Here is a 24,304-nt window from a genome sequence, read left to right as displayed (position 1 = left end):
GAGTTGAAACTAAAAATCAAAACAAAATTTAAGGGAAAAAAACAACGGCCCGTTTGGTAACATTTTTAAAATGATTTTATTTTCAATACAAAAGTAAAAATGAGATTGTTTTGAGAAAATTGTTGGGACCGATTCAAAAATTACGTTTGGTTAGTTTTTTAAGAGATTATTTTAGGTATAATAAAAAAATGTGTTTGGTTATTATTATCAATTAATATATTATAATATTATGATAAATACTAGAAAATGAAAACAGAAAATGAAAAACTTTTAATCGTTTTTTAATTCCTTCACAAAAACTATTTTCACTGTTTTTTATTTTCATTTTCGTTTTGAAAATATTTGCTAAATAAATATGGTTTGCAGACTGTTTTTATTTTCGTGTATCAAAAGACATGCAAAAACGTTTTAAAAACATGCAAAAATCAATTCTAAACGCAACCAACATATTTGGAAACACATCTTAAAGGGTACTGGTCAAAGGGGCAACTTTGTAACAAAAACATTAAGGGTTGTAATTTCAAAAAAAAAAACAAAGGATGATTTTTTTTTTTTTTTTTTTTAAAGAAACTCAAACTGCAAGGTATAGTTTTGTATAGTTTTGTAGCTGTCCCTCTAAAAACTTACTAACGATTTTGTTGAACTATAACGCAGATAGCAGTTTATACAATGAACACGTGGACAAAAACCGTGATGGAGAACGTTTTTTCCCTGATTGGAAGAACTGCCCCACCTGACTTTCTAGCGAAATTGACATATTTGATATGGAACCACCATGAAGCGATTAAGCACATTGACACCGTGAGAGCTTATACATTTGGCTCTCACTACTTTGTAGAGGTTGACATAGTCCTGCCAGAAGATATGGTTCTGTTCCAGGCACACAACATCGGCGAGACCCTCCAAGAGAAACTCGAGCAACTCCCCGACGTGGAGCGGGCTTTCGTGCACATCGATTTTGAGTTTACTCACCGGCCGGAGCACAAGCGAAAGGCCTGATGGTGACAATGATACTCAATGATGGTGGTGGTAGTAACAACTCCAAGAGACCTGCCTTTTTTTGCTAGGCCTGAAAAATAAGCTGCTGATTTTGTTGTCGTCGTTGTTGTTGTTGTATTCATTGTGTGTGTCGTTTGAACAATCTTTTGCTTATTTCTTGACCACCTACTAGAATCAAACCACTCTGCTTTTTGTTAGCCCTTTGACTAAGAATTAATGAATTTTATGATCTTTTTGCTCCTTCACATCAGTTACTAGTAATGAATGATGACCAAGTTTGTTCTACTCAAGTTAATTTTCCAATTCTTTCCATTGTAACTATAACTATGATCAGCAATTAGGTCAAGTGGCTGGTTAGGGCCACCATTTTCAAAAAATATTTAAACTTTCATTTTTTTTTAATAAAAATGGCTGGTGGCCATTATAATGGTTGATGTGCTGGTTGACGAGTGAATCATACGTTTGGTTCATAGATTCAGATTCATGATTCAGAATTATTCTTATTTTATGTGTGTATTTTGTGAGAGAAAAACACTGTAGAGAACCATAAATCATGATTCAAAATCAAGAACGAATACAGAAAATAAACGGATAATAAACCCGTGGTCCACCACTTTGGCATGGTACCCAGCCCTATCGGCCTATCCCCATAAGGATCCAAGCAAGCTTGAGCCATCTAATCGGGTTGAGCTAGGCCTAAATACATTATTCACTAATATTTGTTCATTTTTATTTACCTAACATTATCAAGGTTTTTTTTATGGGTAATTTTGATAAATACTCTTTAAAAGTGTATGAGTCATGATTTTTACCCTTTTATTCTTGATTCATAACATTTTTAGTTAAATAATTATACTAATAAAATGATATTTATCAAGATTAAAAAAGTAAAAATTTAAACTCATGTATTCTTAAATTTATAATTTTTTCTTTTATTTTTTATTTATAATCAAATTCCTTAAAAGGCCCATAGTGTTCCAAAAGAAGAGGAAGAAAGGTCCGTGGGCCAGCAGCCCATTTGTGAGAAAAGAGAGAACCAGTGCAAGAATCAGGAAATCTGTTGCCGGTGAGGCTGCCTAATTGTTTTCCTGAGGGCACTTTAGTAATTTCACTTGAGGACTAAGCGTATTAGGGTTTCAATCGAGGGCCTTCTCCCTCACCTATTTAAACCCCATTTTCAACTCCTCTCCCCTCAGATCTCAAATGGCGTCTCTCTCTCACTCTATCTGTTTTTTTTTTTTTTTTGGTCCAACCCAGTTTTTTTTTTTTTAGTTTCATCACTCAATTGAATTCAGAGTTGTTCTATATTATGGCCTGTGATGTCAAAAATTTGTCCGTACCATCTGAGACTTTTTTCGTCATCTCTGATGCATAAATTTCATTTCTAGTTTTCTGAGGCCTTCCCAAAAGTTTTTTTCTTTCTTTCTTTTTTAATTTTTTTTTTCTAATTTCACATCTCAATGTTGGTTTATAGGAGGCCGTGATGTCTAAATTTTTATACCATCAAACTATGAAAGCTTCAATTAATTTGAGCTTATTGATGCTAACAAACACTCTGAGCCCTTTTATTTTTCGTCTAAGATCTTGTTTTTAATATGATTTTTTGTTCGTAATGATTAAATTAAACGTGGATGTTGAAAGGCAATAAATTAGAGTCTCTGATGCGCTTATATTTCAGTAGCGTTTTCAGCGCTGTACGTTGCCGATAAGAACTTGGGAGCTGAGATTCTGGCATTTGTCTTTTTTGTTTTCTTTGAGGCTTATGCATTCAGATGTTCCCACAATTTTATTTTACTTGGTTGGTCTTTCGTATTTTTCTTTTTGTTTTTGTTTGAAATTGTCTAATGTCTAGTATTTTTCAAATGATTTTTCGAATTTCTGGGAAGACCAGTGCTTGAATTTTCTGAATTCGGGATTAAATGTTTTTCATAAAACTAATAAAACATAAATGATTCTTAATTTCTGTTAAAAAGGGATTTTTTATTAAAAAAATGAATAGTTTTTAAGGAGGAAAGATTATTGAACCAAATAAGGTTGCCTGTAATTAGTCTACATAAGAAGATTAGACTACTTTTGTAAACAATGGAGGGTTTTAAATTGAAAGTTAAAGAATTAGATTTTTATATTGAAATTTTGTCGAACTTTTTAGTACTTATTTATAATAATTTTTGTTAAAATATGGTGCATTGTAACATTTAAATTAAAAGTTAAAGAATTGAAAAAAATTTTATATTGAAATTTTGTCGAACTTTTGGTACTTATTTAAAATAATTATCGTCAAATTATGTTATATTGTAACAAGTTAAGGAGTAATTTATTAAAATTAAAAATGTTGTATTGTAACGAGTTAAGGAGTAATTTATTAAAATTAAAAGTAGTTAAAATCATACAAATTTAGAACGAGTAAAATACCTTTGCTGAGATGAAGACCCTAAAAAATAGAAAAATAATGATGAGACGAAATTGGAACCATCACGGCTGAATGCTAATTGAGGGACCCACCTAGAGATGTTAAAGGAGCCGCCGGTCCTAGGCCCTAGGCCCGTGGCGGGGCAGGGCCGTGCTTGGCATAGTCCTACAAAGTGTAAGGTTGTACTAGGGTCGGGTGAGGAGAAACCCTTAGGCCTAATATTGGCTCTCCGCCTTAGTCTATAAGGGCCAGAGTCAGGTTCGGGCCTTGGCCCTTCACTGCTCTGCCCTTTTAATTTTTTTTTTTTGTAATATTTAATTTTAAAAAGTATATATCATATGTATTTAAAAGATGTTATTTTATTAAATTGAGATAATATAAATAAGTATACATAATGATTGTCTCGTTAAAATCTTTGTCAAGTAAAACCCGAGAGATCAAGACAAAATCTTAGTGAAGGAAAAAAGAGTGCAGTATTTTAGGATAAGTAAATTACAAAATCTAAGTGCTTTCAAAAGATTTTGTTATGTCTAAACGCAATTTTAATTTAATTTTCTTAATGCACTTGAGTTTCACTTATGACTAACAATTTTTTTTTTTATAATTTCAAATTTGATGACAAAAAAAAGGCAATATATCATATGTTCCAAAAAAAAATGTGATTTTATTAAAATAGTATGAATAATTATAAGAAAATTACTGGTTGACTGGATGACATAAGTTGGCCAATTGGCCCTAAAATGCCTCAAATCTCACTAAAATTTCATGTCGCGGGCCTAGGCCTTTGCGGGTAGTGCCTGGCCCTTCATGTGCATGGGCCGTGACTGGGCCTTGGCGGGCCTAGGTCGTGCTTGGGCCTTGGTGGGCCTAGGCCGTGCCTGGGCCTTGGCCGGGCTTGGGTTGCGGGTCTCAAACATGAGGCTCAGCCCAGACCCTTTTGGCGTGCTGGGCCGGCCCGACCCATAACAGTACAGAGCCTGGTGGTGCCGAATTGACCATTGTAGCGGGCTGGGACGGCCCGACTCAATTTACACCTCTAGACCCACCGAATTTGGAAGTTGAAATATACAAATAGGCTCCATTCATTTCGCCGATTCAAGTTTAGAATTTGAGTTTTGCTACAGTAAAAAGCTCTCAGAAACAGTCACATTTAACTTTTTTGCTACAGTAAAAAGCTCCCACATAAAATCACATCTCAACTCGAATTACAAACTCGAATCAGCGAAGTGAACGGGCCCTATGTTGACATTAAGGTCTGTTCATTTCACCGATTCGAGTTTAGAATTTGAGTTTTGTTATAGTAAAAAGCTTTTCGAAGCAGTCACATCTAACTTTTTTAGTAGAGTAAAAAATTCTTACATAAAGTTAAATCTAAACTCGAATAAAAAATTTAAATCAGCGAATTAAACGGGCTCTTTGTTACTATATAATCATCCACAAATTTGGGGTGTTAGGCAAAGGGTAAACTACAGGAGTGTTATGTTTTGGAATAAGAGTGTGCAACAAACTATTCAAACCAATCAAACAACATTAAACTAAAAGAATTTAGGTTAAGATTCGAATACTAAACAAGCGGTTTGGTTGGTTTGCACATACATATTTTAAAGAGTTAAATTCGAATACTACTTTTATACAAAATGAGACGTGATATAAAACTTAATTAATAAAAAACACAAAATATATTGGACGTTTTCAAAAATTAAACAAAAGATCGATCAAAACATTAAAACCTTATCAAAAGAACTCCACTACGCAAAATAAGGTATTGGAATTATAGGCAACATATGCATAAAAAAAAAAAAAAATTATAGAGTGGCTATATTTACATCCACAAATTTTAGAAATGTCCTGATGATTAATTCTTCTTTAATAAATATTGAAATACTCTCCTTTTATAGATGTTATTATCATAATATCTAATTTAACCTATCAGAGCACCTTTATAATTTAACTAGTATAATTAGACACCCACTCTCATTTTAATGTTGATTTGATCCTTTACACTGTTAATGTTATATTTTCTTTTTAAATAAAATTATTGCAACTCATCAATCTCTTTTTCTCTAAAAAAAAAAAAAAAAAAAGCTATTATTCATCAATCTTCTTACCTTTATTGCATAAAAATAAACTATAGTTGTACATGCTTCTATACATATAAAAAAAAAAAAGTCCCGCCATATATGCTTATTAACGTTGCATTTGTTTTTTTCCCCCTAGTGTCATCCTTCTAAGCCTGTATACAAAACAGAGTTGTTTTTTTTTTTTTTTTTTTTTTGAAAATGAAAATTCATACTTTGACCCATTGTATACAGAACGTAGATTTACCACTAACTAAGCCTGTATCAAATCCTTATATGAGTAATGCAAATATGAGTACAAATTTAGATGTTTGGTACCTAGATTCAATCCCTGATTCGAATCATGGTTCGTAGTTCGTTACAGTATTTTCTCTTATAAAAAATACGCGTAAATCAACAATAATTCTAATCTATGAACCAAACGTCTGTATTTTTTTAAAGGAAAATTACATTTTATTAAAATATTAATAAACAATCATCTTGGTGCAATGCTAATCAATTAGAAGGACAAATGCACGCTTGAGGCTTGAAACTGGAAAAGCACCTCGGCACACTAATAACGAGCAGACTAAAAGCTCGACTAGAGAAAAACCCTTTCTTCAACATAAGCTGTCGAGCGCTGGAGAGACAGATCGTCAAAACCAACAAAAAGGGAACATCTTCACAGCATAAAAAAATTCTAACCGGACCAAGACCACCTATAAGTATTAAGCCGAACACATGAATCTAACAAAAAATAACAAATCAGATGTAGGTTGGGTGGGGAAACTACCAATCTTATTACAAACACAAAAGTGACAAAAAGAAAAAAAAACCTCCGACCACTGCTGGTAGAAATCTTCGATGAAGGGCATTTGGCCAAAGGACCATCGAGGAAGATAGCCAACGAATAGATCTCAGCCACTAAGCGTAAGACACTTGTAAAAAAAGAGACCGTCCATTCGGCTTCAAAACTCCTAACCAGTTTAGATATGTCCAAATAGAGTCATCACACCGTACACCATCACCACTAACGGGAAGCTAACGACGAGACGAGCCGGAGGACCAAATTTCACGGTCGAGAGCTCAGCGACACACCCGGAGGCGGTGCCAGAGGTCCGGCCAGCCTCTGCTCTCCAAACACCTTCTCACTCTTTCTCTCTATAGAAAACACTTCGGGCGTCAATTTAAGTATTTTGATAGATCTCAAAGAGATTTTTTTTTCTTTGTTGGAAACATACAAACATGGCATCCTCTTGAAAGTTCAAAGAATGATTCGAATTTTGGAAAGAAAAAGTTATTGCAACAATACAAAAATGGACTGTATTCTATTGGGGAAAAAAAAAAGAAAAGAAAAAAAGCGAGTACCGGAAAAAGAATGTGCCATTGTTGCCGAATGATTCTTGGAAACCAATAGTCGAATATCCTTTGAGAATGCCTTCAAGTGTACCATCCAACTTTTCTTCCTTGTTTTATTGTTATTCTTCTTGAAAATAAATAACCTTATCCTAATGCCTTAAGAACCCTTAAATCCACGCATATCCCATCTCAGTCCAAAAAAAAAAAACAAAAGACAACAAGGCAATGATCAAATAGGAAAATAACTCATTTATATTTCAGACTTGGAGTTGCCATTCTTTTCTAATAGGTCTTAAAAAGTCCTCAAAAATTGTATTTTTAAGGAAAGTGCAACACCAATGCACCTTTTACAGCTATTTTGAGAATTATGTTTTTTTGTTTTTTTGTTTTTTTTTTTTTTTGCACCTCTACTACTTTTTGTTCTAAGTAAGAATTTCTTTTAACAAAACATCAATCTCAAACTGAACCTTAGGCTTGTGCTTATTGGAAATAAAAAGCAAGAAAATTATGATCTTAATTTCCTTTTTCCCCCCGTTAGTTTTTGTTATGTTTAACCATTAAGGATGGCAAAAAGGAGGGGTGTTCGAGTTAAATAAATCTCCAACAATAGTGCATATGTTGGCTGTTTTTGCTTATGATCTTATCACAAATGTAAAGGAGACTTATTTGATATCATATATTCAAATCGAAGTGCCGAATTAATACTCATGACAGTCACAAATTAAAAGACACAATACATAAATGTGAGTGCACTACTCACTCAAAATTAAGGTAAATCCGTAAATAAACGGTCAACAATAATAGGATTTAGTTCTTCATATAGAATTATACAAGATTATAATTCTTCTTTTTTAAATGGGATTATATTTCAAATTAAAGAGATACAAACACTAATTCCAACTCAAATGGCCACAAGTTACAGGAAAACCGCAACCCCGATAAAAAACTGAATCTACCAATAAATTTGAATGAAACGCTGCTCCAGAAAAAAAAACGTGTATTGCGTTCTATAAATGGACACTCATTAAAGTACACCAAAGATCGAACACGCATATAGCTCTTTGAAAAATCCTTAACAATCGATGGAAAAATTCGATCGACTAAAATCGAGAGACCTGTAGTACTAAGCCCAAAAAAAAACACCACTAAGACACAAATCTAGCAGACCGAAGGCAAAAACTAATACTGAAAAACTAGACAAACACATAAACATAGTGGGATAAAACCCACTATTACTGCAAACCAAACTACACTGAAAAACAAAGGAAAACTGCCAAGCATCTCCATCAAAAGCCTCTAATCGTCAAGAAGTTTCGAAAGATGCATGGTAAAGTCGGAAGATGATTGACAAACAACGGTGTTTGGCCCTCACGTAGCTTCACCACCATGGAATCCAACCCCACCACCACCAAACCACCAAGATTATAATTCTATCAATAGCCTTAACTCAATATATTACAAATCCGCTAGTGTGACCATGCAATAATTCACATTAGTACAATTTAGGGTTGTAAAAAAAAAGGGTCAACCGATCTAAACTGACAATAACTAACCAAAATCGATTGAAAAAGCAGGTGCCACGTCATGACCGAATCGTGACGGTCAGTTAACTGAACCAAAACTTGTCTCGGTTCGGTTTAAATTTCAGTTTTTCGATGACAGTCGGTTAATTGAAATTGAAAATTCATATGGAAAATAAAATTTTAAAAATATTCTAAAAATACTTAAAAGATACACACCTAACAGTAAGGGTTTTCTTTCCCATTTACTCATTCCTTTTCTCTGCCCTTTGGAAGCATGGTGACATTTTTGTGAAGTTTTTAAGTGTCAAAATCATGTCCATTAAAAAAAAAGTGTCAGAATTAGGTTCTTTAGGTTCTTTGGACATGAGAAAACTGTCAATTAACCGCTAAATTTGATTTAAATTGATAGAGTTTAACAGTCTGGTTGATGTTCGATTTTTATATCCCTGTTGGATGGTTTCAGTTCTAATTATCCATAAAACTAAAATTTTAGTCACTGAATCAAGAAAACTGATAAAAACTGACCAATGTACACCCCTAATATAATTCACAAAAGAACATGCCACTCATATCGTAAATAGATAATATCACAATTTTATCAAAATAAGCGCAGAAATACCAAATGTGAACCATGTTTTTGACTGTTTAACAATTTTATCAAAATAAGCGCAGAAATATCGAATGTGATTTTTCAACTGTTTTTTTTTTTCTTTGTAGAATTTTTTTTCGTTTTTTTTTTTTTTTTTTTTAAGTAGAATGGTTATTCGCTCTCAAGGAATAAGGGTGTACGGCAAGAAGTTGGGGAGTAAACGCAGCAGATCAGAGTAATTACCAATTGTACACACAAGTACGTGGGAAAACGTGCAAGAGCTACAATCTCTAGTTTGGTCCACTTGGAAGCACTACCAGTCAAATTCAGAACAGAAGACGTGGTGTACTCATGGCTGCGTTCAAAACCACTCAAAAAAAAAAAAATAAATAAAAGAAAAAAACCAAACTCACAAAATGATCTCTTTTTCAACACAAATTAGTTAAAAATCACAAAGAAAGAAAAAAAAAAATCGAAATCCCCACTCTTCCTCGACCTTTCTCTCTCTAAAAATCTTTCCTCATGAAAAGCTGAATGCAGAGAGAAAAATAATGGCTTTTCTTCTGCCCAATCTAGCTCCCTCTCTCCTCCTGCAATCAAAGTCCAAAGAGAAACCCATTATTCATCACCAAACTCTCCCTCCCACAAAACCCAACACCCCTTCTCTCTCCTCTCTCTCTCTCTCCTCTTCTGTGACCAGTCTCCAAACGCCTTCAGTCGAGAAGAGTGGTGCGCAGGATAACACGCCCAAGGATGCGCAGGATAAGCAGCAACCGAAAAGAGACGACTTTTATGTCAACCTTGGCTTGGCCGTACGGACTCTCCGTGAAGACCTCCCTTTAATATTCTCCAAAGACCTCAATTATGACATTTACAGGTCATTTTTTTCATATGGGCAATCTGATTTTCTTCCATTAATTTTTGGTTTTTGTGATAGTTTTTGGTGTTCCTTTGTAACGTGTTTATTTTCTCTATTGCTTTTTTGGGTTTTGCTTAAAGAAATAGAGGAATTCTGCTTTCAAATTTGATAATTTTGTGGTGTTAAATTGTAACAACAGGGACGATATAACATTTGTAGACCCTTTGAACACATTCTCTGGCATAGAGAAATACAAACTGATCTTTTGGGCACTAAGATTCCACGGCAGTTTTCTTTTCCGGGAGATTTCTCTTGAAGTCTACAGAATTTGGCAGCCTTCAGAGAATGTGATTCTCATTAGATGGAACTTAAAGGGTGTACCAAGAGTTCCATGGGAAGCAAAGGGCCAATTCCAAGGCACCTCTAGATATAAGTTGGATAGACAAGGAAAAATCTATGAACACAAAATTGACAACTTGGCTTTCAATTTCCCGCAGCCCCTTAAGCCTGCGGCGTCGGTGTTGGACTTGGTGGCTGCGTGTCCGGCTAGTCCTAACCCGACGTTTTTGTGGGATCCGGTGGATATGCACTCGTCTTCATGGGTGGAGTTCTATAGGGCAGTGAGGCATACCTTGGATCAAGAAGGTTACTCTCTTGCACAAGATGGTTTGATCACTTGTTCATAGCTAGAAAGTTACTTTTATACATTAATGTATACAATGAAATTTTTAGCACACAAATATATATATATATATATGTTATTGCATTACTTTTGTATAACATATTGGTAGATTAGCAAATAATGGCTTTTGCTGAAAGGACAAAGGGTTGTATATATAAAAAGGGATAAGGATGCTGGAGAATTGAATAACTAATTGTGGCGGTGGGGGCAGAGAAGCTTTGGCATCTTTTATGAGCAGCCTATACAGGTCGGATATTCGTATGTACCAATCTTATTGCTTTAGCAAAGCTCGTTTTGGTATTAATTCTCTCACTTTACAACTAAGTTCTACGTTTGTTTCTTATGGTTATTCAGTGATCTCTTAGAATATGTATATTAGTTGATAAGATTTTCAATGTAGTCAAAACCAGAACATTAAGTCAAGATGCAAAATTCCATCTATTTGGCCAAACAGGTAGGGCAGTGTATATAGGATTCTAATTATGAAAAATGAAATTACACAACAGTTTCGGCCGAAGCAGCACGACAATCTAGCATATATTTCACGGGGAATAAAAGGTCCGCCGAATATTGTTGTCTAATGCAAGCACAATTTGAACAAACACTACGAGTGCAAGCGATCGCCGTAAATCATGTAGACATATATAGTATGTACAGAAGCCTAAGTTCACAATCATCAAGAGTAGACTCAATCAAAGAGGAAGTCTATCCAAAGGCTTAATCGCTGCAACGCCACTCAAATCAGGGCTCATGTACTTGTCGTAGGTGACCTTTAACTGTCCTGCCCTAGCAGCTCGTTGGAACCGTAAGATCATCTCTGCACAATCTCTGCAATGACCAAATAGATATATGTACAACGATTCGATAGAAAGGATAACTTGCAGAAATGAATGAATGACAACTACCTTAATTGAGACACTTCATAGCGTGCATGCCGACATAGCAGTGGTGTCCAAGGTGTCATTTGTAGAGTACATCGCGCAACAAAGATGGCTGACGCACATAGCAAAGATGGCTTGAACATCAAAGCTTCGTATTCAACCAGGCACAACTCAATTAGGTAGAATGCCAAATGTTCAAGCTGGTAGATGACGACAAAAAACAAAGTTAGCATTTCAAAAGAATTAAAAAATTAAAAAAACAAATAAAGTTAGCTAGCCAAATTAAGTCCCAATGATATTCAATATCGACCTAATTTAAATCTCTGGAATCTGTGCATACCTTTGTGTCTGACTGAGCAGCCTTGAGAAACCTTAACATGAAGACATATGGAGTGGGTGTATTTAATCGAAACTTCAGTTTCCTAAGAATAAGCTTCTCCTGAAAAAGGAAGCCAATGTGAGTCATTAGAATAAAAAAGGGGAATACAATTTATCAGTCTTTTTGCATTGGCTTTCTTTATATAATAATTTGATCAGTCTTTTTGCATTGGCTTTCTTTATATAATAATTTATGCTTACAATATATCATTTGAAACTATCCAATTACATTTCTGGTTCAAAAGCAGTAAATACAGTACTCCATTGTCCGCTTAAAGATATCCTCGTTACCAAGATGATTGTAGGCAAAACTTAACAGTAATCCCATACCTGATTCCACGTAGAATTCAAATCTCCCCACCCCAAAGTTTTTTTGTAACAAAAAAAAATAGAAAAGAAAACGAGTAACCAGTAAGCTATATAACGAACTACACTCAAAAGCAATAAATGCAGTAATCCATTGTCCGCTTAAAGATATCCTCCTTACCAAGTAAGGTGGTTGTAGGCAAAACTTAGCAGTAATACCACACATGATTCCACTTAGAATTTGAATCTCCCCACCACAAAGTTTTTTGTAAAAAAAAGAATAAAAAAAAAAAAGAAAACTAATAACCAGTAAGCTATATAAAGAACTATACTTGAAATGAATCATCAATAAAATTTGACTTCATTAATTATCTTTAGCTAAGCTTTTTTTTTTTAATCATCAAATCCATCAAAATTCAAATTTGTGCACCAATAATGATAATTAAGAAGTAAATATGCTTATATTATTTAAGAAATGACAACTCAAACCTATTCATAAAAACTACCTTTTATCTACTACATAGGAAATATGCAGATTCAGATAAAAACTGGTGTCTACTAAGTCACTCCTATAGTATTACAATAGTCTCCTACAGCATTACAACATTGTCATAAAAACTGAACATAAAGGAAATACTGAATTGCTGGAGAAAAACTAGAAACGACAAGGAAATTTATTGCAGCTTAAACATTACATCCAAATAGACATTGCACAACTCAAAAGTGTTTTTATTTATTTATTTATTTATTATTATTTTAATAACAATGCAGATTTCATACCATTTCGAGCATCTGGTCCCTTGTGTATGACTCCGCTGAGATGCTAAGTAAATCTTGAACCTTTATCAGATAGAACAAGAGAACTAAGAAAATGGATATTTTTTGCGAGGAAAAACACATGTTAAGTTAAGGAATTGGGAATATGAAATATGTACCCTAGGATGCCAGAAGTCTTCGTACTTTGATGCAAGGAGAAGGGCCGTGAGGCCAACCAACTGCATTTCACTCTTCTGAATGGTGACTTGAGAGAGATATCGGTCTAACAATGTAACCATGAGATAAAGTGTTTCTTGCATTAAGTCAAATTTAAAGTGGACCTGTTATCGGAGACAGTTTTGCAGATCAATTTAGCAAGATCTTAACTAGATAATAACACCAGAAACAAATATCAACACTTCCAGAAAGAGTTAAATAGGTACTTCAATTAACCAGTTGATCAATACGGCACGCATATGTGGAGAAATGTCTGTCTGAACTGACATGCAGTTTGCCAAAGCTGGATTCTGTGCCTGCAAAAAATAAGTCTTTTCTGTAAGGGTATAAAGCCCTTGTCATAGAAATGAAATTCCAATAAATGACATAGGAAAAGAGCAATTGCAGCGGTAACAGATTACAGGCAATACAACATTCCTACCATTTCGGATCAAACTATATCACAAACATAGACTCGTTACTTGTATGTTGTTTATGAGAGAGAGAATTAGTCCGGCCATGATTGGTTATGATCTATCCTTTGCATTCTGTCCTTTATTTATTTTTTAAAGACACCAACTTCATTTAAAATGCACATATAAAGATCATCAAGTGATTGGATCTTTAGGCATGTCCTCTATATCTGACGTCATATATCTTCTAAGTTACAACCTTTCAATTAATTCATACTAATAACCCTTTTCTGGTTTTCTTGATTACGATATTTCTTCACCAACACAAAACTCCATGCCACACAAAACTTAATCCGGAATAACGTGGTATTAACTCAACATGGAATTTTCTATTGGCATTTGGGCTCATATATGAAATAAATTGTGTACTAAAAATAGACCACGAGATGTCTAAGTGCTATCTCAATCTCATAAATGATTCCCTTACAAGTTCTAAAAGGCATCAGTGGCGACACAATAAAAAATCTTGTGGCTTCAGGCCATCATTCTAGACAATTAAACGTCTAATCCCTACGTGAAACATTTTTTCCAAACTAAAGTTTGTACATACAAATTCCTGGTACTTTTTTTCTCGAGTCCTCCAAAATTCCAACACATATGAGAGTTGATCTGTATTGACATCCTTTGATATGCTTAATTGCTTGATTTAGAATAAACTAAAAAAGAAGTGGAAATCCTCATTTTGGAGTATACAACATAACATGGTACTGGGAAAAAAAGAAAAAGAAAAAGAGAATGCATTAGAAGATATATACATGTCCACGCATCAAAAGTATCAGAAAGCATGAAAGTCATCACCTCTGTAACCCAATAATATTGATAGATATCATCAACATAATCAACAACTTCAAGTTGATTCGCCTCATCATCAATACTCAGTAACTTTTCTTGCTTCATGTCATGTTCTTCTAGTAACTGCATACAGGAAAATGTGGTATTATCGAAATTGGTACATAAGGGAAAAGGCACCATAAAACGCAGAAATGTGAACCTTGGATCCTTCCACCAACAAAGATGTGTAGGATCTCCGCCGCCTTGAACTTTTCTTGGTAAGAGTATCTGAAGTACTTGGTTTGGAGTTGCCATCTAACGGAAGTTGCGCACAAATCGATTCTTGTGTGATATTTTCACAATGAGAAGATGCCTCTGGCTCCTTATTCTTTGATAAAGTTGTAATGGCAGTAACCGATTTGTTCATGCCCGTTTTGGGGTTGGGCTTTGTATTCAATTTGGCACAAGAAGCCTTTATTGTAGTCTTCACAATTGGCTGGATCATGAATGAATAAAAGTAGTTCATCTTGTTGAACATGGATAAAACACAAGAGTTCCAAATAATATTGAAATTCTAGCTTGACAATTAAGAGGAGAAACGCAACAAAGACACAAAAGCATATGGATCCAGTGAAATCAATCATTTAGATGAATTTCTAATAATCATGATTGCCAAAATTGGTGAAACAAAAGATAGGTGGAAAGGAGATATGCTGCAAAAGAATTGCCACTTACCCCCGTAGATTTTCTCGACACTGTACGAGAATCCACAGTCCTTTTGCCCCTGCAGTGCCAGATTATATGCATTCAGCATTTTGATAGTAATGTCTCGTTCAACTGCTAGTTATAATATAATGTCGAAACATTAAATTATGTTGGAATAAATTTACTGGCTGACGTTTCAATTTCAGAAAGAAGGTACTCCAGTCTCTTTCTCTCTATTTTAGAGTAATGGGGAAAGAGAACAGACAATTAGCTCACATATCCCTCACCCAATTGCAAGTTTAGGGATGTGTCCATATATCAAATCATATCTTCAAAAGGAAAAATACGAGAAACAAATGTGTTTCTCATTATGTTTCATAAAGCTGCTTAAATCTACAGCCTGAAATATACTTCAAGCCTAAGGTGACACATTCAAAATCGTGCCTCTTATTGGTGATCATCATAAATGAGAATACAGAAAAAGGCAGAACATAGCTGATGTATAATTTGAATGCTTTGCAAACATATAGAGGACCTCTCACAAAAACTCTAGAATGAAGCAGTATGATCTTACTAAAAAAGTAAATAAATAAATTACAAAGAAATAAACGCTAAGCACATTTGCATAAACTGAAATTTGATTAATTAATTGGTCTCAGCACTCTGGAAATTGTTACTTTTTTGGTACTATTTGAATTCAAGCATCTTCTTTAGGTCAAACCAAATTAATTTAAGGAACATTGTTTTTCATTACAACTCTCAGAAATATCATAAACACTTTACTGCATTTGGAAAGGCAGGTGGCAGCTAAAAGATGCTAGATGGATAAATCATTATTACTCACGTTATCATGAAGCCATCACTCACTCGATTCCTCCAGGGATGGGTCTTAGCATTGTTTACTCGAGGCATGGCTTTCCTACCAACCGCAACTTTAACTGAAGCCAAGAATCATATTCACAATCCTGAGTATACACTTAGGAAAATATCACGAACTCAATGCATATTTACAAGACACCTACTTTCTCCTTTTGCCTTTTCAGAGCTTCCCAAATTTTCCTACAAACAAAAAGATAGAGAGAGAGAGAGAGAGATAAGACTTCAGGCGGAAAAAGATATTAGTGATTATAATTGTCCAACCAGAAATTCAACTAAGGGAACAAATAGTAATGAACAACGATGACAATAACTTCTTTTCTTTTTCTATATGATTTAATTTGTCCTAACTAACAAAAACAAAAAATGTGAAGAGACCACCTTTGGAATGTCTGCCTGGTTCACCCTCTTTAACACGGGAAGTGACTTCCTTCAGGTAAATAGAATAGAGAAATTAAGTTACATCAGTAAGTGGTGCATTTTTCATATATTTAACCCCCAAAAATGATTTCACAAAGATCAGACCTTGTTGGTATGAGTGAATTCCTTGTTGTCATCCTGAAACATTAAATATAGAATTTAAATTGATCATTTAAGAATGTAGTTTGAAGTTTCAGCAAGCTGGAGTCATCCACTAAAAATGATTTGCAAACATCAGACCTTTTTGGTATGAGTGAATTCCTTGATGTCATCCTGATGCATTAAATATAAATTTGAATTAACCATTTAAGAATTATAGTTCCAACGAGTATCTACCACCAAAACCTTAAAAAAATAACTAAAAAAAAAAATACCAGTTGTCCATGTAATGAAAATGGAATAATCTATCACAAGTTCTATGGTTTAAAATAAAAGGAGAGAGCAGGTGCTAGAGAAATGTTGAGCAGACCTTTTATTTGCAACAATAGATTCACGGGGGAATCTTGTAGCTTTGGTATTTTGAGAATTTGATGGCACCTTAAAATCTGTAATGCCAACCGATATTATAAACAAGTTTGGAGTTCAAACATATACATGCTTTGTCAAACTATGTTCCTAGATTTCTAAAGAATTCAAAGTCACCTTTATTTGAATTATACAAGTCAGGAACACCTTGACTATGATCACCCTGCATATTTCCAAGGCAAAGCACAAGTGAAAGAAGAAAACTTCAAGGAATAACAAAATCAAAAGATAAAAGTGGTTCACGACTTCATGATGGTTGGAAAAAAAGAGAACATTCCTATAAAGTCAAATCTTGAAATAGCTGAGGTTTTATGTATTTAAAAACAAAAATATATAAATAACATAATGTTGCCATACAAAGAAATTGTTTTTGAAAACCTGAATGTAAAATTATGAATCTTTTTTTGGCGGGAGGTGGAATAATAAAATGAGAATAAGATAACTGAAGCAGGAGGGCCACACTAATTTCCATTCTCAATTAATGACAAACAACAACTCAAGGCTCTTTAGCCAAAAATAAATAAATAAACAAAATAAAATAACACTTCAAGAGTAAATATGTAGTGTCAAAGTAAATGCTCATACCTGAATCGATTTCCTTGACGAGACATTCGTAGTTTTACCGAGCAGACTTGTCGATACACTAAAGGTATAGAGCAAAAAAAGGGGCAGCCACCAGGGAAGATGTTATTCTTTAATAATAATAAATAAATAAAAAAAGAAAAATTGAAAGCCAATAGCCTGAAGTAAATTGCTGGAATTTGATCGATTTATAACGAGAATAGAGACAAACTAAATAGATTAAATTGGTTCCGTCTTGTGAATTTAAATGGACCATTTTGGTTCTTGAGACATATTCATTTGGTTCAAGAAACTCTTTATTTGTAACTAGCAAGCATTTAGAGATAGAAACAACGAGACATAACATAATATCTTGCAGCCAGAGAATAGTAAAAGGGATACTTATGGCCATGAAATTGCTAATTTGCATTTGCAACAAAAAGGAAGCTCCCAATCCCTTAACCGGATATGCATGCACACAGCAGTGTAAAGACTGTGCATCGATGAATCAACTCAAACAAGCAAAAATAATTCAGATGAAAAATTAATCTGACGCTATCGTTAGCAAAGCTAATTCAATCCAAAATTAAAAATTCAAAGTGTATCATATAGCACAAATATATAATTCTCACTCCCCTTTTCCCCACATTGCAATAAAGCATTCATAAGACCTATTGGCTCCAAAGAGAAAGCTTCTCCCATGATGCAAATATGAATATGGAATGATAAATATGAACACATAGCATGCCGCACCTATATTGCACACTACTAAATACATATGTGGTTGTCTCTGCTTTTATAAAGAAATTATATATCAAAATGAAGATGAAACTTCACCTATTTACCAGAGAGCGAAAAAGAGAGAGATGCTTACGATAGTTTTAAGCTAGTACGTGGTAAATTCCTCGACACATTGCCTTGAACATTGCTGACATCAGCCAATGCTCTTCTTCCAACAAATGCTTTTCCCAGAAAAAGGAAATGGGATGTCATGAAAGAAACTCCCAAATAAAAAAAAAAAAAAACACCATAGATGAAGTTTGCAACGCAAGCATTGTCCCTTACCACAACTACCATTCTTGCCTTTGCTCATCTCCGTACTTTTTTGAACACCCTTAATGTTGAAGAAAAATACAGGGAAAAAAAAGAACAATAATGGCTTGTTAAAAGAACAGTTTCTACAAACCTTCCAGAATTAAGAAAGAGTGAGATGGTCAATACCTTTCGAGAACTTGTACTAGCCAGAGTAGATGCTTTGTTCAATGGCATCGATTTCCTTTTACCATAAAAAGTCGGGGAAAAGAAGTTAACAAAACAATAAAAGTAACAAAGTTTTAAGTCTGCTTACCTTATGTATAGTTAACCCAAAAAGATAAAAATGCAAGGACGGGTAGTTATATAGAATATCTAATTGCAAACTTTGTATAGAATTCTTCAAACGTTCCAATTACGTAATTAGTTTTGCTTTTAGAATACCCACTATTTCTTTAAAAACCCATAAACTGAAGTTCATATATTTTTGACAAGTTAATATCTAATTAAACTAAAATATGGGTGTGATCTATTTTTTATTTAAAAAAAGATATACATAAGTAAAAAGAATAAAACAAAAAAAACCTTGATTTAACTAGGTTGAACTTGGAGTGCTACAACTCGGTTGATTCTCCTCAGAAATAATACAAAATGCTTAATTGTCTAATCTAATAATCCTAATTTCCTTTCTTTGCTTAAATTCTAATTTTTTCAACATTCCCACAACAACAACAAAAAACAAAAGAAACCTAGAAGAAAAACGAAGATACCTGCTAACAATGTCAGCAGCTTCATTTTCCGAATAAAAAGAGAAGGCGGTCCTACCGCTGCTGGCTTGGATTCGGACTCTGCCGACTCCGAATTTCGCCTGCGATTTCACCGAAACAAAAGACGATTTCGTAAATGCGAAAGATGCAATATCTAAGACCCTAGGAAAAAAGAAAGAAAGAAAAAAAGATAATTAAGAGCTTCCTTCTCTCACCTTAGAAACCTCCATTTTGCTTCTTTGTAGATCCGGCCTCGTGTTCTGCTGCTGATCCAATTTATGAAGAAAAGTACAACTGAATCGCAATAGAAAGTCGAAAAAGAAGGAGAAAACAAAATCCAAAAGCGAAAAATTTAAACTAAAACTAAATTGGAGTGGAAAACCCTGACGATTGCTTCAAAGTGAAAATTGATCTACGAAAAGAAATTCGGACACAAAATTGTTGGGAGTGTTAGGTAATCGTTACCTTGATGGACGCCATTTTTCCGGTGTAGAGATTTTTCTTCGCTTGGGTTTTGCTCCTAGAGAGAGAAAAACTTCCAAGAACAGAAAGAAAGAGAGGGGGAGAGAGAAATGAAAATGAAAAGAGGCGCTCTTCCTCGTCCTTTTCTTTTTGGTGTTCGATTTGAATAGGGTGTGTTTTTACGGTATTGACCTCCATAAAGTACGATAATAAAAAAGGTAAAAAGTTTGGCCCATGCAGGTCTCGAACCTGCGACCTTCGCGTTATTAGCACGGCGCTCTAACCAACTGAGCTAATAGGCCGTACGTATTTGTATTTATATTTTAAAATGTTTTTCTGTTACATTTAAAAATATGATGAACCTTCATGACTCTGTTAATGAAATAGTAAAACATACACAATATATATATATATATAAACACTAATAAAAAGCAGGAAGAAAACTTAGAACAAAATTATGTGATAGTGGTATAATAAGATTGGATTATTGTATCTCTCTCTGCATACTTACCAATTGAATTAGAATAGTCTCTCTTTTTTTATTTATACTTAACCAATTTAATTTAGCTTTGCGTAATTCGAGTGATTGTGAATAATTGATTTATTCTTCTTTGATTTTAGAAGTTTGTGTAGTTTTTATTATTCTTTTCTCTTGTTATGTTATAATCATCGCCGTCGATAAAACTTTAAATCATTCCATATCTAATCTTCTCATTCGAGAGCATCTGTAAGCTCTCATGAATGAAACCCAAATGAAACTCAAAAGTATGCCAAACACATCCCAAATCCTACCTGGCATGTGTCAAATTTGTTGACAACAATACCACTCTGCCAAGCAATGTTCGTCCTTCAAATACATGCCAAAAGACTACCAATTGTTGACCCTAAGGGTAATTGACGTAATTGTAATGATAACAAATAATTGATTGGTGAGATTGGTAATAATTAGTCTTGAGTTTTGTTATAAAAAAATGACACAAATATTTATAACTCAAAGATTTGATTAGAAAAGTTTAAAAGGTTCGCTTGAGTTGTTGAAACATAAGCTTGAAGAAAAAGAAGGATCTCAAGACTAGACCATATAGGCTGAAATCACATACATTAAGGCCCCGTTCATTTCACCAGTTTGAGTTTAAAATTTGAGTTTTACTACAATAAAAAGCTCTAAAAAACAATCACATCTAACTTTTTTACTACAGTAAAAGGCTCTCATATAAAGCTACATCTCAACTAGAATTAAAATTTCGAATCAGCGAACTAAACTGGCCCTAATCTTATATTGAGGTGTGAGCAGTTCATAAAATTCTTGTTTCAAATATAGTTCAATGCGCACACACTCTTTAGAATTCCATACTTCTACAAAATTGGATAAGATCTTTTTATAACGTTTCTAACTTAACATGGTCTTAAATTGTATTAAAACTTTTATCTAGATTTTAAGTGTCCAAAATTAAATAAAATTTGTACTATCATTGTCCGGTAAATAATGGATTGCGTTAGTCAAACGAAGGAATACAGAACTCAGAACTCAGAGTTTCTAATCAATGGGTAACATTTGGTCGACCTATACTATTCAAAAAACTATAATTTCAGCCCTTGGACAACGAGCCAAAACCGGGTTTTTGACTTATTTTGCCTATATAGAAGGGTTTTGAGGTCTAAAATTGTCAAGGGACCATTGCAAATGCTCTAAAAACTTGTTTCAAACTCTCTCGTGATCTTCCAAAGCTAAACTAACATTTATTTCATCTTAAGGATGCGCTGATTACTCTACATTCTAGGAGAGATTCTTGGGATAATAAACTTTCACATTCAAAATCTAATTCTCATAGCTTACTAATCCCTTATAAGTTTGGTGTGAACAAGAATCAACATCCCCATTTAAAGTGGTGGATGCAGAAGATGTGGTGGTGAGCCTCCGGCAGAGAAGTCATCCGACTGTATCGGAGAGGTTGTGCCAAAAAACAATCGATATGGCATATAAGAGGTCGACGGTTTGTTTGTCGATAGATTGTCAAACCTAACCCTTTATTATTTGCAAATTCTATTTGAAGTTTTGTTTTTTGTGCAATTGTGTGATTAATGTGTTCTGTACTGTTTTAATAGAAAATTAAGTATCATTTCGTGATTTTATCAATTTTGTATTAATTTCCAACGTTTAATTTCAATAAGTAAAAAATAAAAAATAAAAACTAAAAATTCATGACCTCCATGAAATTCAACTTAAACCGACGTATCGTTAATGCACGTAGTCCGATCAATGTGGTGCAAAATGCTTGATTTATATCTTTTGGCTATCATTTGCACAATCTGCTTTCCCATAATGTGAGTAGTTCAGAAATGATAATATCTCCAACCTTCTCAGTTCCTAATTTTTTATTCACCAAAAGAAAGAAAGAAAAAAAAAAAAAAAAAAAAGGTTTCCTACTTCCCATAGAAACAAGAGAAAAATCACGGTTTTATTTATTTATTTATTCATACAAACTTACTTTTATTAAAAAGATGAAAATGTTCAAGAAAATGAGGATATGGAGTCCACCAGAAAAACACACTACAAGAAAGAAATTCATTCCCTCACTTAACTCTGAAAACATCACTCTTAGTTTATGTGTTCCATAAATGAATCCACAATGATACCCAAAACTCTTTTTTTTTTTTTTGGCCCCTTCCAAATTTCATCAGATCCGACTCAATCCCATAGAAAATCCATGGTTTTTGCAGTGGCTGAATTTGAAAGGTGTTAAAAATAATAGTTGGATCTAAAGCCCAAAAGGCTTGAAACACAATTAGTGCCAGAGAATTACAAGGAAAACAAAAAATGCCTGCCAATAATTATTGCTTGAGCTCTGTCAGCTAAAAGTTGTAATTTTTGTTCCTGCATAGACATAAATTAAAACCTTATCAATAAAGGAAAAACGACTATAACAAGAAGCACCAACTAAATGAATTTAGACAGGCCAATGGTGTCTTCTGTCATAATCAAGAAGTCCTGGACTCGGGTGCCAATTTAGTTAGGATGTGCCAGTATTCTTTGATGACAGTTATTCTCCCACGACTATAAAGGGCGGCCGGAAAGCTTTCTATCAACAACAGGGGGGCTCTTCTCCTTGTTCAGTGACACAAAAAAGGAGTTGACAATGTCAACCTTTGATGTCTTTGGTTTGGTTCGGTTGCCTTTGTCAATGCTAATAAGGATCGGGGCTTGCTAGCGGAATTCAGTAGAGGCTCTAAGAGGGGCTTGCTATCTCACTCTTATTTATCGTAGAAGAGATCTTACTTGAGACGTACATAATCATGGTAAATACTAATTCAAGAAATATTTAATTGCTTACCACAGAAAGCAGCCTCTTTTTTTAATCACGAAACGGTGTAAGATTGATATTGAAAGGCTGCTTCCCCCTGCTTACCCTCTGTCAACAATCACAAATCATATCATAAGGTGAATATCATTATTTTGTCTTATCTTCTAATATCTTTTTCTTATTATTTTTTCGGGGTTTGGGAAGGTGGAGTTTGATTCATATGCAGCAAATTTGCTATGAGAATCTGTAATGCTGTACTAGCGATACTCCTACTTGTTGATAAAATCGTAAAAGATATTTTAAGGTATTCAGGAAATCAACACTATTACTCTTTCATTAATCACAATTTTAATACCCCTTTAAAAAAATAAAGTAAAGATCAAAGAATCTTTCTTGTACGAACCAAAATACTGCAAATACTAACCAAAATCCACGTAACAAACAAATCTCAAGTACAAACTGCCATGTGGATTAAACTGTATACTTTCCCGTTGATGGCATTATCAATAGAGCTAGATAAACGTGGCACGAAATTAGAATATAACAATAACAAATCAGATTAGGATAAAGCAATGGGCTTACAGCGATTGCCACAAGCTCTTCAAGAAGTTCCTCCAAATGGCGCAACGGCTATATTTGTTAATAAGCAGAAATTAGTAACTGCTTTAGAAAGTATTTCAAAATAATTAATAATAATAATAATAATAATAATAATAATAATTGTACCAATCCCAAAACAGTATACATAGAATTATTTGATTGTTCTTATGCAGGAATCTGTATACTCACCCATTGAGTGGGACCATCAACAGGGGCATTCAGAGGATCATCATGCACCTAAGCAAGGTTAAGCTCTCAGAAAACTAATATGAAATACATGTTACTGAAATACTCAGAGAAGACGCCCAATAAGAAAGACCTTTGATTACACAAGTTCCAAAGAATACTGCATTTTACAAGCTAAGATTCTGCGAGCCCCCCGTTTCTAGTAGAAGCAAATGAATCAAAAGAGCAAAAAAAAAATTCTCCATACCTCCATGAAAATCCCGTCAACTCCGACAGCAACTGCTGTCCTCGCAATGCAGGGTATCAATTCACGAAGACCACCACTTGCAACACCACCATCATCCAACTATACATGAATGAAGGCAGTTCAGCCACTTTGTGGTGAAAAAAAAAACCCCTTAAGAACTGTGAAACAATACATAGATTAGCATGTTGGAAAAGTTTTTGCAAGAACAAGCCAATCACGCAATATCAAGAACAACCTTGTGTAACTAATTGTACCAGCGAGAATGCAAACACAATATTTAGGACCATTTTTTTTTTTTTTTTGGATAAGATCTTTTTTTTTTTTGGGGGGGGGGGGGGGGGGGGGGGGGAACAGAAATCATT

General features: G+C 34.1%; 4 protein-coding genes and 3 non-coding genes across 10 annotated transcripts in view; 4 read left to right on the top strand and 3 right to left on the bottom strand.

Moving 5' to 3' along the window:
* LOC21406676 (metal tolerance protein 9) overlaps positions 1–1,206 on the top strand; it is a 6,859-nt gene extending 5,653 nt beyond the window's left edge. The window contains exon 6 of the mRNA XM_010097633.2: positions 655–1,206. Within this exon, the coding sequence (XP_010095935.1) occupies positions 655–999 (345 nt within the window). The 3' untranslated portion in view covers positions 1,000–1,206. The remainder of the gene's footprint in view (positions 1–654) is intronic.
* Positions 1,207–2,310: 1,104 nt separating this feature from the next.
* Positions 2,311–2,400, top strand: LOC112091509. Its single transcript, XR_002902174.1, has one exon. It is a non-coding gene; the product is annotated as a small nucleolar RNA snoR117 (small nucleolar RNA).
* A 74-nt stretch (positions 2,401–2,474) lies between these two features.
* Positions 2,475–2,562, top strand: LOC112091508. The gene has a single exon (XR_002902173.1). It is a non-coding gene; the product is annotated as a small nucleolar RNA snoR116 (small nucleolar RNA).
* Positions 2,563–9,291: 6,729 nt separating this feature from the next.
* LOC21406675 lies at positions 9,292–10,896 on the top strand. The gene is made up of 2 exons (XM_010097632.2): positions 9,292–9,814; positions 9,996–10,896. Exons 1-2 carry the CDS (start codon positions 9,489–9,491, stop codon positions 10,480–10,482), a joined length of 813 nt encoding a protein of 270 aa, XP_010095934.1. The 5' UTR covers positions 9,292–9,488; the 3' UTR covers positions 10,483–10,896.
* A 77-nt stretch (positions 10,897–10,973) lies between these two features.
* LOC21406674 (putative cyclin-B3-1) lies at positions 10,974–19,697 on the bottom strand. Of its 2 annotated transcripts, none has more exons than XM_024165328.1 (23): positions 19,611–19,697; positions 19,361–19,411; positions 19,149–19,246; positions 18,568–18,622; positions 18,412–18,460; positions 18,221–18,308; positions 17,371–17,428; positions 16,903–16,948; positions 16,730–16,805; positions 16,501–16,533; positions 16,366–16,398; positions 16,222–16,270; positions 15,987–16,023; positions 15,809–15,902; positions 14,995–15,043; positions 14,480–14,755; positions 14,287–14,403; positions 13,243–13,332; positions 12,979–13,140; positions 12,824–12,883; positions 11,700–11,798; positions 11,384–11,559; positions 10,974–11,306 (listed from the first exon to the last, which is right to left on the bottom strand). In XM_024165328.1, the coding sequence occupies exons 1-23, from the start codon at positions 19,623–19,625 to the stop codon at positions 11,171–11,173; spliced, it is 1,947 nt and encodes a 648-aa protein (XP_024021096.1). In that variant the 5' UTR covers positions 19,626–19,697; the 3' UTR covers positions 10,974–11,170. The 2 variants fall into 2 exon arrangements, with proteins under 2 accessions (XP_024021096.1, XP_024021097.1); XM_024165329.1 differs by having other exon boundaries at positions 19,361–19,408.
* Positions 19,698–19,835: 138 nt separating this feature from the next.
* TRNAI-AAU lies at positions 19,836–19,909 on the bottom strand. Its single transcript has one exon. It is a non-coding gene; the product is annotated as a tRNA-Ile (tRNA).
* A 2,239-nt stretch (positions 19,910–22,148) lies between these two features.
* Positions 22,149–24,304, bottom strand: part of LOC21406673 (2-dehydro-3-deoxyphosphooctonate aldolase) — a 9,559-nt gene continuing 7,403 nt past the window's right edge. Inside the window, exons 11-15 of one of the 3 annotated variants that reach the window (XM_024165330.1) lie at positions 23,943–24,041; positions 23,699–23,746; positions 23,492–23,539; positions 22,940–23,017; positions 22,149–22,482 (exon numbers count right to left, since the gene is read on the bottom strand). In XM_024165330.1, the coding sequence (XP_024021098.1) occupies positions 22,961–23,017; positions 23,492–23,539; positions 23,699–23,746; positions 23,943–24,041 (252 nt within the window). In that variant the 3' untranslated portion in view covers positions 22,149–22,482; positions 22,940–22,960. Of the gene's footprint in view, positions 22,483–22,938; positions 23,018–23,491; positions 23,540–23,698; positions 23,747–23,942; positions 24,101–24,304 lie in introns of those variants that run through there. The other 2 variants (XM_024165331.1, XR_002902168.1) reach the window with 2 other exon arrangements.

Source organism: Morus notabilis, unplaced genomic scaffold (genome assembly GCF_000414095.1).
Source record: "Morus notabilis unplaced genomic scaffold, ASM41409v2 Scaffold179, whole genome shotgun sequence".
Taxonomy (NCBI): domain Eukaryota; kingdom Viridiplantae; phylum Streptophyta; class Magnoliopsida; order Rosales; family Moraceae; genus Morus; species Morus notabilis.
The sequence above is the reverse complement of the archived record's forward strand: the minus strand, read 5'-3'. Positions and strand labels throughout refer to the sequence as shown.